Source organism: Astyanax mexicanus, chromosome 21 (assembly GCF_023375975.1).
Source record: "Astyanax mexicanus isolate ESR-SI-001 chromosome 21, AstMex3_surface, whole genome shotgun sequence".
Lineage (NCBI taxonomy): Eukaryota > Metazoa > Chordata > Actinopteri > Characiformes > Acestrorhamphidae > Astyanax > Astyanax mexicanus.
In genome coordinates, this window is record NC_064428.1 from 40,848,355 (window position 1) to 40,862,963 (window position 14,609).

General features: G+C 34.7%; 1 protein-coding gene across 1 annotated transcript; it reads left to right on the forward strand.

Moving 5' to 3' along the window:
* The first annotated feature begins 3,054 nt into the window (after positions 1–3,054).
* On the forward strand, positions 3,055–11,954 carry tmed1b (transmembrane p24 trafficking protein 1b). The gene is made up of 4 exons (XM_007236286.4): positions 3,055–3,349; positions 6,848–6,945; positions 8,409–8,595; positions 9,703–11,954. The coding sequence occupies exons 1-4, from the start codon at positions 3,158–3,160 to the stop codon at positions 9,919–9,921; spliced, it is 696 nt and encodes a 231-aa protein (XP_007236348.3). The 5' UTR covers positions 3,055–3,157; the 3' UTR covers positions 9,922–11,954.
* The last annotated feature ends 2,655 nt before the right edge of the window (positions 11,955–14,609 follow it).

Below are 14,609 nucleotides of genomic sequence, written 5' to 3' on the forward strand. Positions count from 1 at the left end.
TGATCATAGGTGACCAGATCCATCCACAACAGAGTAAATGATAAAGCAGAAATGTATTAATATATGTATTATGTAATGTTTTCTTCGGTATCAGGAATAACGTTGCTTTAAAGCATGAGTTAGTCACAGCAGTCAAGTCAAGGGATTTCACAACACTGGGAAAACTCCATCCCAGCCCACACAGAAGAAAAAAAACTTAGTTCTGTCCACCAAAACATTGTTTTTATACAGTAAACTCCAGCTACTACTGTAAAAACAGCCCTATATTACCAAACAGCCCTACAGTACAAAACTCAATCTCTTTAAAACAGCATGCTGCCTCAGTTGCTCAGTCTTACACTCCTCAAAATCAGACAAATTCTATCGTTTCTAACACAACAGGTCACCCAACTATTTGTACAAGTGCTAGTCATCTCACGACTCAAATACTGCAATGCCATACTTTTAAACAGTTTAACCCCTTAAAATGCCTCCCTTGTTCTGTAAACAGGCTACAGGTGTAGGTGATACAAAACACTTTTTTCTGCAGGAAAATAGTTAAGTTATTTGCCTTCTGAAAATTTGAGGGTTTGAAATCTCTTACAGGACTCTTGGAGAAGCTGCCTGTTCACTTTCTCTCTACTGCACCTAATAATAATTCTAGATCAGTAGCAATCAATCAGGAATCAACCCAAAATTCTGCAGGTTTGAAAATAAAGCCGTAAAAACTAGACAAACATAATGAAAGTAAAGGTTTGGAGAACATGAACTGTTTGATTTGTGTTCAGGAAAATATTGATTTAAAAAGTTCAGGAAAGAGACAGTTTTATGATTTTACTCATTATATTTTGACATTTTTTTATATTTTCTATTACAATTACAATTATGATTTTAGGTAATGTTCCTTGTCGGACATGAAAGCGTTTTATGTAATGCTTGAATAGAAATCCTCAAGATTTAGTGGTGTAATATCAGACAGACAGTTGACAAAAATCCTGGCCCGTTTTAACCCATTCTTTCACTCTAATATTGTAAACACTGTAATATATAATCATTACATTGCAACTCTTGATTTTTTGGTGTGTTCTACCCTGAATTTCCTACTTTTTCCTTTTTGGTCTTGTCTTTTAGCTTGTGCAGCATTTTCTCAGTGAAACTTCCTGAGCTAATTGGCCTTGAGACGAAGCTCTGCTTTCGATTCATGTTTCAATTCTCTTCTAGTAACATTTCTGTTATTTCCCCAAATAAGACGTCTGGACTTTAAGAGCAAGACGCGAGTTTTGGCGAAGTTTCCGTCTTTTGTGTTTCTGTGTCTGTCACTCACACACTCACTTCCACACCACAACACACACACACTTTAACACACACACACACACTATAACACACACACACCAAACACTGCAAAATCTGTTGAGTGTGTGTTGTCACTGTATGGTTTGTAAGAACAGTAGGCCGCTCTGGCGTCGGCTCTGAGGCAATTACTGCTTTCACATTCAAACACAAACCACAAATACAGGCCTGATTAGTTTCTGCTTTATGATCATAATTTTCATCATTTATACCACAGAGCAGAACGAGTGCACTGTTAGTCACTGTCTACACTGATGGCAGAGGAGGAAATAAACTAAAACGCAGGATGATTTTAGTGTTTTTCATCACACCAGCAATTTGTCATGGTAAAAACTGTTTAGAAGACGATGGCTGTCTGATATTAATGTTATATAGTTTGATGCCTAATGGCATCTGGCATGGCATGGAAGTGTTTAGATGTTGTTTCAAGTTTTTTGTGACCTCCTGGATGAGTTGTTCATGCACTTTGGGAGTAAGTTTGGTAGGCTTTTGGTAGGTTTGCTGGGAAGGTTCACCTGTGTTCCATGTTTTCTCTATTAGTGAATAATAGAGAATCACTGTGGATCTCTGTTGTCCCGAAGCTTTAGAAATGAGTTTGTAACTTTTTGTTAGACTGATAGATGATCAATTGTTTTTGAATTTCTTTAGATGGGGGTATAATAATGTGCTGTTTTTGAGATCTTTTATCTGCTTCATGTTGTCAGAGAGCTTCTTTTAAGTGATTTATTGATTATACAGGTAATATAGAATCAATCAGGTCTGGGCTTAGCTAGTGAAATTGATATTAAAATCAATTTAAAAAATTGGTATTTAAAAGGATTCATCCTAATTTTTTAGTAGTAATTATCTCTACTGTTCAGAGAAGACTAGATTTTCAGTGAGGTCAGGATGTTGGATGGTGTATATGTGGTCTTTTTTGCCACCTAGTGACAGAAATATGGTGATGCATAATAAATATATCTAATTTTACTTTATAAATATTATTGTTTTTAATTCGTCGTATCAAACTGCGCTTGCAATAAAGTTGCATTAAATATGAAAATGTAAGTCTCTTAGTTAAAATTATAAATGCATTATTAATAGTGTTTGACTGGTTTTCTAATCAATTTTAATTTATTTATTAATGTTCTAATTTTCTTTCTTTCTTTTTTTTTTTTTTTTTTTTTTACATTTTAAGCCTACAGTTTACATCCAGTAATAGCTGGTTTGGTTTTTGCTGGTTTTGCTGATTTGACCAATTAATTCATTGAGGTAAAATGGTACAAATTGTTCAATAATACGAAAACAACAAACAAATAATTAATTATCAATGAAATTAGTAAAACAAAGTAGAATCACTTTATTTGGCTTTAAATAAAGTTCTTTTTTTTGATAAATCGCTTTTATTTTTGTATATTATATATTTTTTTTAAAAATCTCTTCTTGTATTAAACAGGAATTTAATTGATTATTAATAGTTAATTTATTAACCAGTTTATTAATTTATTTATTATTATTTATTATTGATCTCAAAAGTAAAAATAATTACATGAACATAATTTAAACTCTAAATCTCGCGCGTGTTTAAAATAGAAAAGTTTATTAACTACTTTTATAAGTGCTTTATGCGTCATTTACACGCAGGCGGTCCTCGCGCGGTGATTGGTGGAGGGAGGGACACTCGGTGCGCTGTGATTGGCGGGTGTGCAGCGCTGCGCTGTGATTGGTGGAGGGGGTTGAGGAGAAGTTGGTGGAGGAAGTGTGGCGGAAGGGGGATGAGGTGGTCGAGGTGGTGTTGATGTCGGGGTTTTATCTCGGGACTGCGGCAGATTCTCGGCTCTAGAGCAGCATGTCGCTCCCGCGGAGCTCCGCCCTCCGCGCGCTCACCGCCGCCGCCGCGCTGCTCGCGCTCTCCGCCGCAGCCGCCGCCGCGTTCAGCCCGGGAGCCGACAGCGAGCTCACCTTCGTACTTCCGGCCGGACACACCGAGTGCTTCTACCAGAGCGCCGCGCGCAACGGTACCATGGAGGTGGAGTACCAGGTGAGTACCTTTACCTGCACAGTACCCACCTACAATTACACTTTACACACCTGTAGAACCTGCACACCTGTAGAACATACAGAACCTGCACACCATTCACCTGTTCGAATATACAGCACCAACTGCTTAAGCACTGGTAGAGGTGGTTGAGATGGTTTATATGGTTAAACACTGATTGAGGTGGTTGAGCTGGTTGAAATGGGTAAAGACTAATTGAGGTGGTTGAGCTGGTTGAAGTGGGTAAACACTAATTGAGGTGATTGAGCTGGTTGAGGTGGGTAAACACTAATTGAGGTGATTGAGCTGGTTGAGATGGCTGAGAGAGTTGAGGTGGTTAAACACTGGTTGAGGTGGTTGAGCTGGTTGAAGTGGGTAAAGACTAATTGAGGTGATTGAGCTGGTTGAGGAGGGTAAACACTAATTGAGGTGATTGAGGAGGATAAACACTAATTGAGGTGGTTGAGCTGGTTGAGGTGGGTAAACACTAATTGAGGTGATTGAGCTGGTTGAGATGGCTGAGAGAGTTGAGGTGGTTAAACACTGGTTGAGGTGGTTGAGAAGGTTGAGGTGGGTAAACACTAGTTGAGGTGATTGAGATGGTTAGACACTGGTTGAGGTGGTTTTATTTAGTTTGAGTTCTGAAATCAGAAATCTGCAGTTTAGAGTTGTTGATGTTTTGTGTTTTGATATCACTGATCTGTGGTCAGCAGTTACAGATTCAGACTTAGGACTCAATATAGTCAATAGAGAAGCTCCAGAGTTCAGGAGACTTCACTGTGGTCAGTAGTTTGTGGTCAGTAGTTTGTGGTCGGTACATCAATTTTAGACTTAATGAACCTCAGGGTTCAGGGTTTAGGTCGGTGAGATGTGGTCAGCAGTTCCAGGTTTGGACTTGTTTTGACTAGAACACCTTTTAGGGCACTAAAAGTTTGGGCAGCAGTCTCACCGAAATGTCTAAAATCACTAAACCACTAAAGCAGTATTACACTTTTGGTTGAAGGCTGAATACTAAATACTAAAAGTAAGAATAAAATATAAAAACAGCACCTCTGCTATTTTATTTGTCATAGAAAAATAACAATTTTCATAAATAATTCAATTTTTTTACTTGGCTCTGTTTATAAATGAACTGTTTTTTTTTTTAATTCAGTGCATCATTACATTTTAAATTTAATGATTCAAACTTTAGGACACATAACATTTACATAGTTCCTTAATTAATATTGTCTTTAAAATAGTTTTTGGACAAACTAACATAATTACAAATGTGGGGATTATTTTTAAGCTGTTTTTAGGCCGTTTTTACACAGTCACTCTGTTAGCACAGGCCAAAAAGTACTTAGTAATTATAGCATAAAGTGTATTTTTATTTTTTATTTTTGAAAGCAGTGGCGTGGTTGGAAGTGATAGGGCACTGATCTGTGGTCAGTAGGTCAGTAAGATTTTAAAATGTTTTTTTCGTAAGTTAAAAGCTGGATAATTTAAGACAAAAACTATTTCAAGACTCTTGTGGTGTTAATGATGTGGCTAATTGCGAAACCCTGCTGTGTGAAATAGCCTGAAGTGGTTGTCTGCAGTTCCTGTAGAATCAGCTTTTTTTGATGGTTCTTTTGAAGTTGTTTTGAAAGCAGAAGTAAATCAGATGCTTCAAAAATGTACAAATTAATATTTAGACACACATCCTGTAAAAATGTAAAGTTCACCTGTGTTTCCAGACATTTTTGACTTTTGAACTATATTTGATATATTTGAAATTCCATATTATTGGTATATCTGTAGTAAAAACTCAAAATCCCACAAACCCTTAAATCAAACCTGTTAGCAGCTGATTGGATCCTGAAGCCTGAGACCACAAACACATGTTTATTCAGAGATTAATATTAATGAGGAGACTGTACCAATGGGATTTCTTGTAATGCTAATCATAGCCCCTGTTTTTGGATAAAGTCCCGCCTTCAACAAAAAGAGCCAATCAGCTTGCTGCTTGTGCAGAGAGCAGAAGACAGCCAGTGTGCTATGGAGATATGCGCAGGCGCAGCCGCCAGAACAAACTTAAAAATATATACTTTTTGTGCATTTTAAAGTTAAAAAGGACAAACTATTCATGAGGTTTTTGTCGGATTTGATCAGGGATGTAAAATAAGTTGTTTTAATGGTAATTAGACCTTCTGCAGTAATTAGACGGCCAAAAAGTCAACTGACTTGTTTTTAAAGGCTTGTTTAGATTAAAGAAGCTAAATATAGCTAATCTGAGAGCCTCACTATTATTAAAATGTTCTTTTCTTCAACACCATTGTGTTTTTAATCCTCTACTCACCTAGTCCTCCTGTCCTCAGGGAAACCTTCAGGTGTAGATTAATATTAACTCTGCATTTGGCTACCTGTGATTTTAAAAATATTTAAAAAGCTATCTTAAAAGGGCTGTTTTAAGAAGTTTTGCTGTAAATCAGAAGATTACAGTATATTTTACTTTTAGGAATGTTTTAAAATTACATTTTTATCAGAAACTGAACCAAAATATACCAAATATTAGAATATTACACCAAGTGTACATTTAATGTATGTATTAATTTTAGCAATGCTTCACAATTAGCATTTATGACTGAAACCAAATGATCCAAAATGAAATGTTTACCAGAAGTTTGAATACCTAATATCTAGTAATTGGCATATTTTTATTTTTTATCCTGTTTTTGAACTAATTTATTAATACAACTGTCTGTTAGGGATTACTCTACGCCTCCACACAGTTTGAGTAGTGATTAATATTTAGGCCTGCGGTTAGCATCATGCTAACTGATGTACTTATAGTAGGTTTGCATCACTGGTTAGGAACATTAGCCATGTACCTCCAGTATAAAACCTACAAAACCAAAGTATTTACGTAGGAAATGATGAGTATATCTGGATTTTGAGTGTTAGTCAGCTGTCGGTCACATGTAGAATGAAAATGATTCATTTTTAAAGTGGTAAAACCTCAGAAATGGACAAAAGTATTGTGCAAATCCATGTTTTGGACAGTTTTTAGCTCATTAAGTAAAAAAACAAAAACAGATGACCAAACTCTTCCACACAGGTTGAGTAGAGTGTGTGATGTTTTTTGACTGCAGTTAGCATCATGCTAATGAATGTACGGAGGTTTACACTAAGCCTTTGAGTAGATCTGAAATAAGTTTGTTGTTGAGGCGAGTGAAGGCTATAGAGTAAATAAGCTAAAAGCTAATGTGAAGGAATCTTATCAGTGTTAGCGGTTTGTACAGTGTGTAGTGTTGATGTAGTGTTTGAGTAACGGGTGGAGGAGGTTCTGGTGTTTGTATTCTGGTACAGATCCGGTTAAACCTCTTATCTCACTGCAGTAAACCTGGATAAACACTGATTAGCTGAAATGTTAGCAGCCGTGTACTTTCTTCTACAGTCATTTTGATCATTGGAGTTCTCGTAAATCTGTACGTTTGTTGAGTTTGTATGTTTTATGTGTGTTTTATGTGTGTTTTACAGGTGATTGCTGGAGCAGGTATGGATGTAGATTTCTCCATCATCTCTCCTCATGGAGTCCAGCTGGTCTCAGAGTTCAGACGCTCAGACGGTGTTCACATGTACGTATATCCATCACCTACACCACCATCATCACCACCATCATCACCACCATCATCACCACCATCATCACCACCATCATCACCACCAACACCATAATCACCTCCATCACCTACACCATCACCTACACCATCACCACCACCATCACCTACACCATCACCACCACCATCATCACCACCAGCACCATCACCAACACCATAATCACCTCCATCATTTACACCTCCATCATCTACACCATAATCACCTCCATCATCTACACCATAATCACCTCCATCATCTACACCATCACCAACACCATAATCACCTCCATCATCTACACCTCCATCACCAACACCATAATCACCTCCATCATCTACACCATAATCACCTCCATCATCTACACCATCACCAACACCATAATCACCTCCATCATCTACACCTCCATCATCTACACCATAATCACCTCCATCATCTACACCTCCATCATCTACACCATAATCACCTCCATCATCTACACCAACACCATAATCACCTCCATCATCTACACCTCCATCATCTACACCATAATCACCTCCATCATCTACACCTCCATCATCTACACCTCCATCATCTACACCATAATCACCTCCATCATCTACACCTCCATCATCTACACCATAATCACCTCCATCATCTACACCATCACCAACACCATAATCACCTCCATCATCTACACCTCCATCATCTACACCATCATCCACAGGAGCTCCTGATGAGCCATGTATTCCCACCTGATTAACTCACTAATGCTGATTTATTCACAGTTTATTTATTCTATTTATTCTTAGATCATCTCTAAACCATTTCTATTAGTTTCTGTATCAGAATATAACCATTTTTATGTCTCTTTTTTCATTGGTATGGCTCAAAAATCTTGTATCTCGATTTTGATTATTTTTACCCTCAATAATGTGAATCTGGCTAGTTATTCACTTAGTTCACTATATTGTATTAGAATTTTATGGGAAATGGACCAATAAAAATGCTCCAAAATGATTTGGAAAAAAAAAACTCTTTTAAATTTGCTTCCATTGTAATTAAATAAGTTTTTTTTTCTTCTTTCTCTTCTGTAAAGTTGACATTTTGAGATATATACAGTTTATAAACCCCTCAAAATCACAGCGTGGGTATTTTTTTTTTTTTAGCAATGCACTAATTAAATAGTCTTAAAATATTTTATCATGCTAAAATACCATTGTTTAATACATATGTTTAGAGCTTTTCACATTTTCCCCCAAAAAAGTTTTTTGCTCCCCCCATTTTCAGCTTAATAATTTTGGTTGCCAAATATTTCATTTATCCCTAGTAGGTACATTATCTAATGTAATGTAATGTACTGAAATGTAATGTAATGTACTGAAATGTAATGTAATGTATATCTAATGTAATGTACTGTATATATATAATGTATATCTAATGTAATGTAATGATCTGTGCTGGGGTTCAGGGTGGAGCCGACGGAGGAGGGGGATTATCAGTTCTGCTTTGATAACAGCTTCAGCCGATTCTCCGAGAAGATGGTTTTCTTCGAGGTCATTCTGGAGAGCTCGGCCAATGACGCGGGGGCAGACGACGAGTGGGCGGGGCTTGGAGAGACTGAGAACCTGTTAGAATACAAACTGGAGGATATCAGGGTAAGACTTTATCTACATCCACGACTCCATCCATCAAGAGAAACATTTCATGATCAGTTTACTACAATATACTGCTTTTCCATGACAATATACACAGTACCAGTCAAAAGTTTGGACACACCTTTAAATATTCTGTTTTGTAGATTAAAACTAAGTAATAAACTTTATTCATAAAGCACCTTTAATACATTAAAATGCAGCTCTGCAGTGCTGAACGTACAGAGAGAATAAAATCAGAATAAAAAGGAAAAATAGAAAAGGACAAAAAAAACAATAAAAGTTATGTAAAATTAACAAATAAAATATGGGACAATAGAAAATAACATATTAAATAATAAAATTAGTAAAACTGTCAAATAGGACAAATAAAATAATATCAAGTAACGTTACAAAATGTTGTGACTGTGATATATTAAAATAAATCAATTCAAACAAAAAGATAATATAAAAATCAAAACACAAACTCATGACAAACTATGAAGAAAAACATCTGGAATTATTTAGAAAACAAAAAAGGTTTTACACAAACCAGAATATGTTTTATATTTTATATTCTTACATGATCAGTTTTGAACATCTCTGCTGGATTTTCTCAGTCAGTTTTATGAGGTAGAGTCACCTGGAATTCAGGCTTTCAGTTAACAGCTGTGCTGAACTCATCAAGAGTTAATTACTTGAATTTCTTGTCTCTTAATAAAGTGTTTGAGAGCATCAGTTAAAGTAAAGTAGTGAAGAGGTAGAGTTACAGGTATACAGTGAATAGTGAATATTTGAGTAATGTTCGAATCCAGATTATGAGAAGTAAGAACTACTCAACTAAGTAAAGAACCACAAAACATCATCAAAACCATGATTATAATGATGAAACTGGCACTCATCAGGACTGACCCAGGAACGTAAAGGAAGAGCGAGAGTTTCCTCTGTTGTACAGGATAAATTCATAAGTTTCCAGCCTCAGAAACCACAAGTTACCTATGCTTCTTCACAGAGTATTCTGGTTTGTTTAACACTGTTTTTAAGTTACTACATGATTCATTATGTGTTCCTTCATAATCTGATAGATCACTTCAGTATATATTTACGGATTATCTATATATATTTCTGAAGGAGTCGATGGATTCCGTGCATCGTCACCTGGAGAGAAGTCGTCAGATGCAGACGGTCCTGCGGGCGTTCGAAGCTCGAGACCGGAACCTGCTGGAGGATAACCTGTGGCGGGTCTCCTTCTGGTCCTGTACCTCTCTGATGGTGATGCTGGTGGTGGCCTTCACTCAGGTTTACACGGTGCGCCGTCTGTTCGACGATAAGAGGAGGATCAGCTCCTGAGGAACCTGGACTTCCATTCAAATTTATCTTTATTTTTGTTTGTATTTTTGTTTATTTTGTTTATCTTTTTTTTTTTTTTTTACTTTTCTGGCATTTTTTGGAGACGACGGGTCAGTTTATGCAAAAGTTTGGGCACCTTTTTACGACTTTTCTGCTGTGAAGGTGTTGGAACCGGTAGACATGGGTGGATTTCACTGTGGTAATCAATTGGTTAGTCCTCAAAATTACTGATCACATGATCTTCTGATTGGCCGGTGTGGATAAGGGTTGCAACCCCTGCTCTATATTTAGGTAAATCTATTTTATTTCTGTTTAATTACTGAATTTAACACACATTCACATTTACACTGATTAATAGGGGTGTTCACGATTCGATTCACGATTCGATTTTCTCACAATATTTGGAACAAATTTGGAATGACAAAAAAAAGGAGATTTTTTCTTCTTTTTATTTTTTAAGTGTAAAATCTAAAATAAAAATGCACCTTCTATAAATGTTTCCTAAACAAACTACTGTGCTGTTTTATTTCTTATCAATTATTAATTAGGGCAATCTACAGTGAAAATATAATTGTCTAAGGAAATATGCTTCATTGCTCTACTTAAATAGGTTTTTGTGTATCTTCACCAAAGTATTTCTGTTTTTTGGTGACTTTTTACCATATTTTTTGCACTATAAGGAGCAATCCTTTGATTTTTTCCAAAAATCGACAAAATGCGATACTTTAATTTGGCTGCATTCAAAATTGAAACATCATCTTACTTTTCACTTTCCACTACATTTATATTGGAAATCTGTTGATCCTTTCAGCTTTTCAAAAAATTAAAAAAACTAAATACTTTGAGTTCAAAAATTATTCAAAAATGACTTGCTTATCCTTCGCCCTTAGCTTACGCCCACTGGCTCTCCTGCCTGCACTAGTGAGAAAATGACCTCTGGTTTTCAAACGATGCAAATGCGTAACATTTCATAAAGAGAACATGAAATTGTACGTTCCAATGATGCACATCGTCCAATTTGCTTAATTAATACTTTTTTACACCACTATTAATCAAAAATTACATTATGAAATTGTTGCCCTCACCACTACTGATAAAGGACTAGATTCTGAGCTTCTATCTCTGACTGTACTTTATCATCTACGAGGAGAAATAGCTCGAAAAATAACAGGATAATCAGTGTAGAAATATTTATAAAATCACGATGCTCTTCTTGATCAGTGTAAATGTATAATAATGTTATATAAACTAGTGAATATAAACAGGTGGTGCCCAAACTTTTGCTGTTAGCTGTGTTTGTGTATATTAGCACTATAATGCTCTGCGGTGCTTCTGATGGGATGTGTTGAACAGAAGCAGCTTTAAAGGCTTTAAGGAGAAACATCTGCAGGACTTTATACAGCAGGACTTCAGGACTATAAACTCTGTTGGTGAACGTTGAGGTTTTACTGCAGTTTACTCACTTTCTGACCACATTTACTGGCTTTAAAAGCTATCTTTAATTTGGTTTATCATTCAAAATCCAGGCCTAATTCACCAGTAATGCGTCCAAATGTCTTCAATTCTAATGAATTTTCAATTTAAACACGTTAAAAAAGTGTAATTTTACTGTATAATGCAGTAAATTACAGTATATTTCAATTAATTAATGAATGAACAAATAATAACAATTCAAAATGGTACTGTACAATAATTATAAATGTTACATTTAATTGTGATATTTGCATTTCTTACATATAATAGGTAAAATTGTGTTTACATTAATTGAGCCCTTTCAACAATTAACAACATACAGTACTGACCGTTTCTACTTTTTGGGAGAAATTCTTTAATCTTAGTAATCATTTTTACACAAAATCTAAACTGTTATTTATTTAAAATAGGGATGCACTGATGTGGGAGTTTTTTGTACAACTTACGTTTATAATTACACACCTTGGTATAACTTTAAAAACAAATGTAATAAATAATGCATTTTATTTTAGCTTTCAACTGACGGTAAAATGAAAGGAATGTACTAAGAAATTAGTTTTATTTTTTTTATTTATTTTTTTTTTTACATTTTTTGGTCGGTCTTTTTACAGCATTGAATAAATAAGGTTTGAAATATTGACCAAATCTCGGCCTCAGGCTCATGATTAATAATAATAATAATATTAAAATATTGACTAATACCGACTTAACTCTAATATCATTGTGCGTCTCCAATTTAGACTAATTTCTTAATACATTAATGTATTTAACATAAACAAAAATGATACAAATTAAATATAAAAAAATTTAATTGTTTATTTATAATAAAGATTTTTTTTCCCCAAAATAGAAAAATGGTTGATTTGTTATAAGAAAAAGTTTTATTGTTGGAAGGGTTCAAACAGTCATTATACGTTGTTTACATTTTGTACCTTATAATGTAAAAAACAAACAAAAAAACCCTATCAGATCCACACTATAAACAATGGATTTTTTTCTTTCTTTTTACATTTTTCAAACATTATTTGTAAAATTTAAACCTTAGAAATAGAGCTGGGCAATATTGTAAAACAAAAAATAATCTTTATATTCTTGCAATATATGAGTGATTCTCAATTACAATTACATTAATACCTTTCAGTAACTTAAGTTTCTATTATTATTATTATTTTCTGAAAAAGTAGTAAAATAAAAGCCCTCTTCCATCTTACCTGCAGTTTTTATATTAAACACAGTCTAAACATAAAATAACCTCCTTGTAAAATATGTAAATCACTGTTATGTAAGAGTTTACAGGTTTCTGACAGAAGTAAATCTTTATCTACTGAGATTCCCTCTGCAGCTTCTATATGTACCGTATTTTTTGTACTATAAGTCACACTTGCAATGGACGATTTTTGGGTTAAAAATTAAAATGAAAGGGTTTTAAGTGCGTCTTATGGTGTGAAAAACAGCAAAACAGTAATTCTATTTATCTAATTAATTCAATTATCTCCCAGCTCTACCTAGAACTAGATTATTAATTCTGGATATGGTTAAAACTCATTTTCTTCTTTTCTGATTTGATTAATTTGAGGATTTTTAGCAGTTGTTCTGTTATTGGTCAGTCCGGTGTATAAATACACCTCTCAATAATAATCTGTAATAATATCGGTATAGGAATCAGTTCTTCCAGCTCTGGGTTTTCTGGGTTGAAGGTCTGTTGGATGGTTCAGCTGTAGATGTTAGATTGTGTCGTGTGCCTTTATCCTGAGCCGAGCCGAATGTGATGAAGCGGTAATAAAGAGAAAGTTCTGTAAATCAGTGAACAAAACTCTGTTTTTCATAAGACTTTTAATAAATAAATAAAAAAATAGATGATCAACTCTTCTGATTCTGTGTTTATGAATTTGTTTCTATATAAATATGAATTTATCCTGTACAACAGAGGGAACTCTTGCACTTCCTTTCCTGGGGCGGTCCTGATGAGTGCCAGTTCCATTATAATACAATTTTTGATGGTCTTTGTTGTGTCTGTACTTAAGGATCCTTTCAAAGTTCCTGAAATTCTTCTTTTAGGATTATGTATTTACCTCTACCTCTTCACTACTTTACTTTAACTGATGCTCTCAAACACTTTATTAAGAGGCAAGAAATTCAAGTAATTAACTCTTGATGAGTTCAGCACAGCTGTTAACTGAAAGCCTGAATTCCAGGTGACTCTACCTCATAAAACTGTCTGAGAAAATCTTAGTCATCTAAGCAAGAAGAAACATAAAAAGAGTAAAATATAAAACATATTCTGGTTTGTTTCATACTTTTGCTTTTCTTCATAGTTTTGATCGAGTTTAGTATTCATTTACAATGAAAAACATTTAAAAATAAAAAAAAAAAACATTGAATTTAAGGTGTGTCCAAACTTTTGAAAGTTATATATACATTCCATTTGAAAAATGTGACAATGTGCATTGTGGGAACATTTGATTCCATGTTGCATTGTTTGAACATCAGAAGTTACAACAATACCACTAGTGCAGGTTGGAGAGCCAGTGGGCGTAAGCTAGGGGAGGAGGATAATTCAGTCATTTTTGTCTGAAGCCAATCAAATAAGCACTATTTTCATTTGTCATATGTTATTTACACTTTAAACTTATCGTACACATCCCTCTACAGTAATCTGAGAGAAGTCCACTATCACTATGTACACAGATATGTGTGGATAAAGAAAAATGTTAGCATGCTAATTTAAGACTAAATTAAAGGAAGCTGTAATACCTGCTCAGCATGTTCAGAAAGGACAATAAAACCAAAAATCAACTAAAACTATAAATCAAAATTTATTATAGTAGGTCAGAGGTCTAAAATAAATCTGATGTTGACACACTTTCTTTAATAATAAAATGTGAGTCAGATCCTGAGAGCTCCATTGTGAAGAGGCTGAATTACTAAATTAACTCTGAACTGACTGATTAAAACTCAAAACAGATTTTCTACATCGATAAACTGAAACACTAAGATTTCCTTCACTTTTCCAAAACTTTCTGGGCATTTTTATTTTTCCGAAACTTATCCAGGCCTGCAAATTGCAATTTTTAATTTCCATGACTTTTCCAGGTTTTTCATGACCGTACAAACCCTGTATTATATACTAATATATATAGTAAAATAAGGAACTAATATCAAAGGAAGGAGAAAGTGAAGATTAATTAATAAATAAAAACAAAGGACAGAAGGAG